The sequence below is a fragment of the Aptenodytes forsteri genome, unplaced genomic scaffold, assembly GCF_000699145.1.
Source record: "Aptenodytes forsteri isolate BGI_AS27 unplaced genomic scaffold, ASM69914v1 C13325722, whole genome shotgun sequence".
NCBI lineage: Eukaryota > Metazoa > Chordata > Aves > Sphenisciformes > Spheniscidae > Aptenodytes > Aptenodytes forsteri.
In genome coordinates, this window is record NW_008803431.1 from 1 (window position 1) to 984 (window position 984).

The 984-nt window shown below is 46.1% G+C and overlaps 1 protein-coding gene across 1 annotated transcript; it reads left to right on the forward strand.

Annotated features, from left to right (window-relative positions):
* Nucleotides 1-5: 5 nt before the first annotated feature.
* LOC109279778 (protein ELYS-like) lies at nt 6-980 on the forward strand (the record flags this gene model as incomplete). The annotated part of the gene is made up of 1 exon (XM_019474644.1): nt 6-980. A coding segment is annotated over one exon (975 nt), but the record flags the coding sequence as incomplete, so codon positions are not given.
* Nucleotides 981-984: the final 4 nt, after the last annotated feature.

Here is a 984-nt window from a genome sequence, read left to right on the forward strand (position 1 = left end):
GTGAAACGGAAGTGGGAGACCCTCCGTTAGTCGATGCTTCTAATCTGGCTGGCACAACAGGAGAGGAAAAGCCTGTGAACAGTTTGGGAAATACTGAAAGCCAGGAACATGTTACAACCTCAGTGTCCACTGTAACTAGTGATCAGGAATCTCAAAGTACTGCAGAGTCGCTCCCATACGTGCCTGAACCCATTAAGGTGGCTATTGCTGAGAACTTACTGGATGTAATCAAAGGCACAAGAAGTAAAGAATTTACATCTGAAGCTGTAGAGCAATCTATTCATGAAACCATAGGTAAGAAGGTAACTAGATTCCAGAAGGCAAAAGCTCCCTTAACAGCTGTGCCAGAAGGAGCGGAAGATGAAACCAGCATGCATCAAGTAGAGTATGTCATCACTCCTAGAACACGCGCAAGGGGACGGCTGAGCAGAAGTCAAAGTATTCCCTCGGCAGGCGATCAGCAACTACTGAAGACAGACAAACCAGTTTTGTTAGGAGTGTCTCCTAGGAGAAGTACCAGGCGAAGAAAAGAAGCGTCTGAGACTTCTAGTCTTCAGGCAGAAGAAAATGCTCAAGATGAGCAAATACCTGTGATGCCTGTTACTCCTAGGAGAGGTAGGAAGCCTGAACAGACTAATTTAGAGAAAGTAGAAAGCAGCCATTCTGATGGACAACCGTTGTCCGTCAGTGCGCAGTCCATAGCCGTTACTCCAAGAAGAGGATTAAGGAGAGCAAAGGAAGCTGCATCTGAACTCTTGGAAGGGGCTAATGAGGAAACGCCTCTGGCTGAAGGTAGCATTATTGCTTCTGCTACTTCCAAAAGGACTAGAGGAGGAAAAAGGTCAGCAGGAGACGGAGAAACCGGCCAGATTGGCACTGATCATAAGGTAAAAGCGGCAGTCAGTCCCAGTAGAAGTGCAAGAAAACTGAAAGGCATTAATTTACAATTTACTGAAAATATGGTCAAGGATCAAGAGGTGCAGC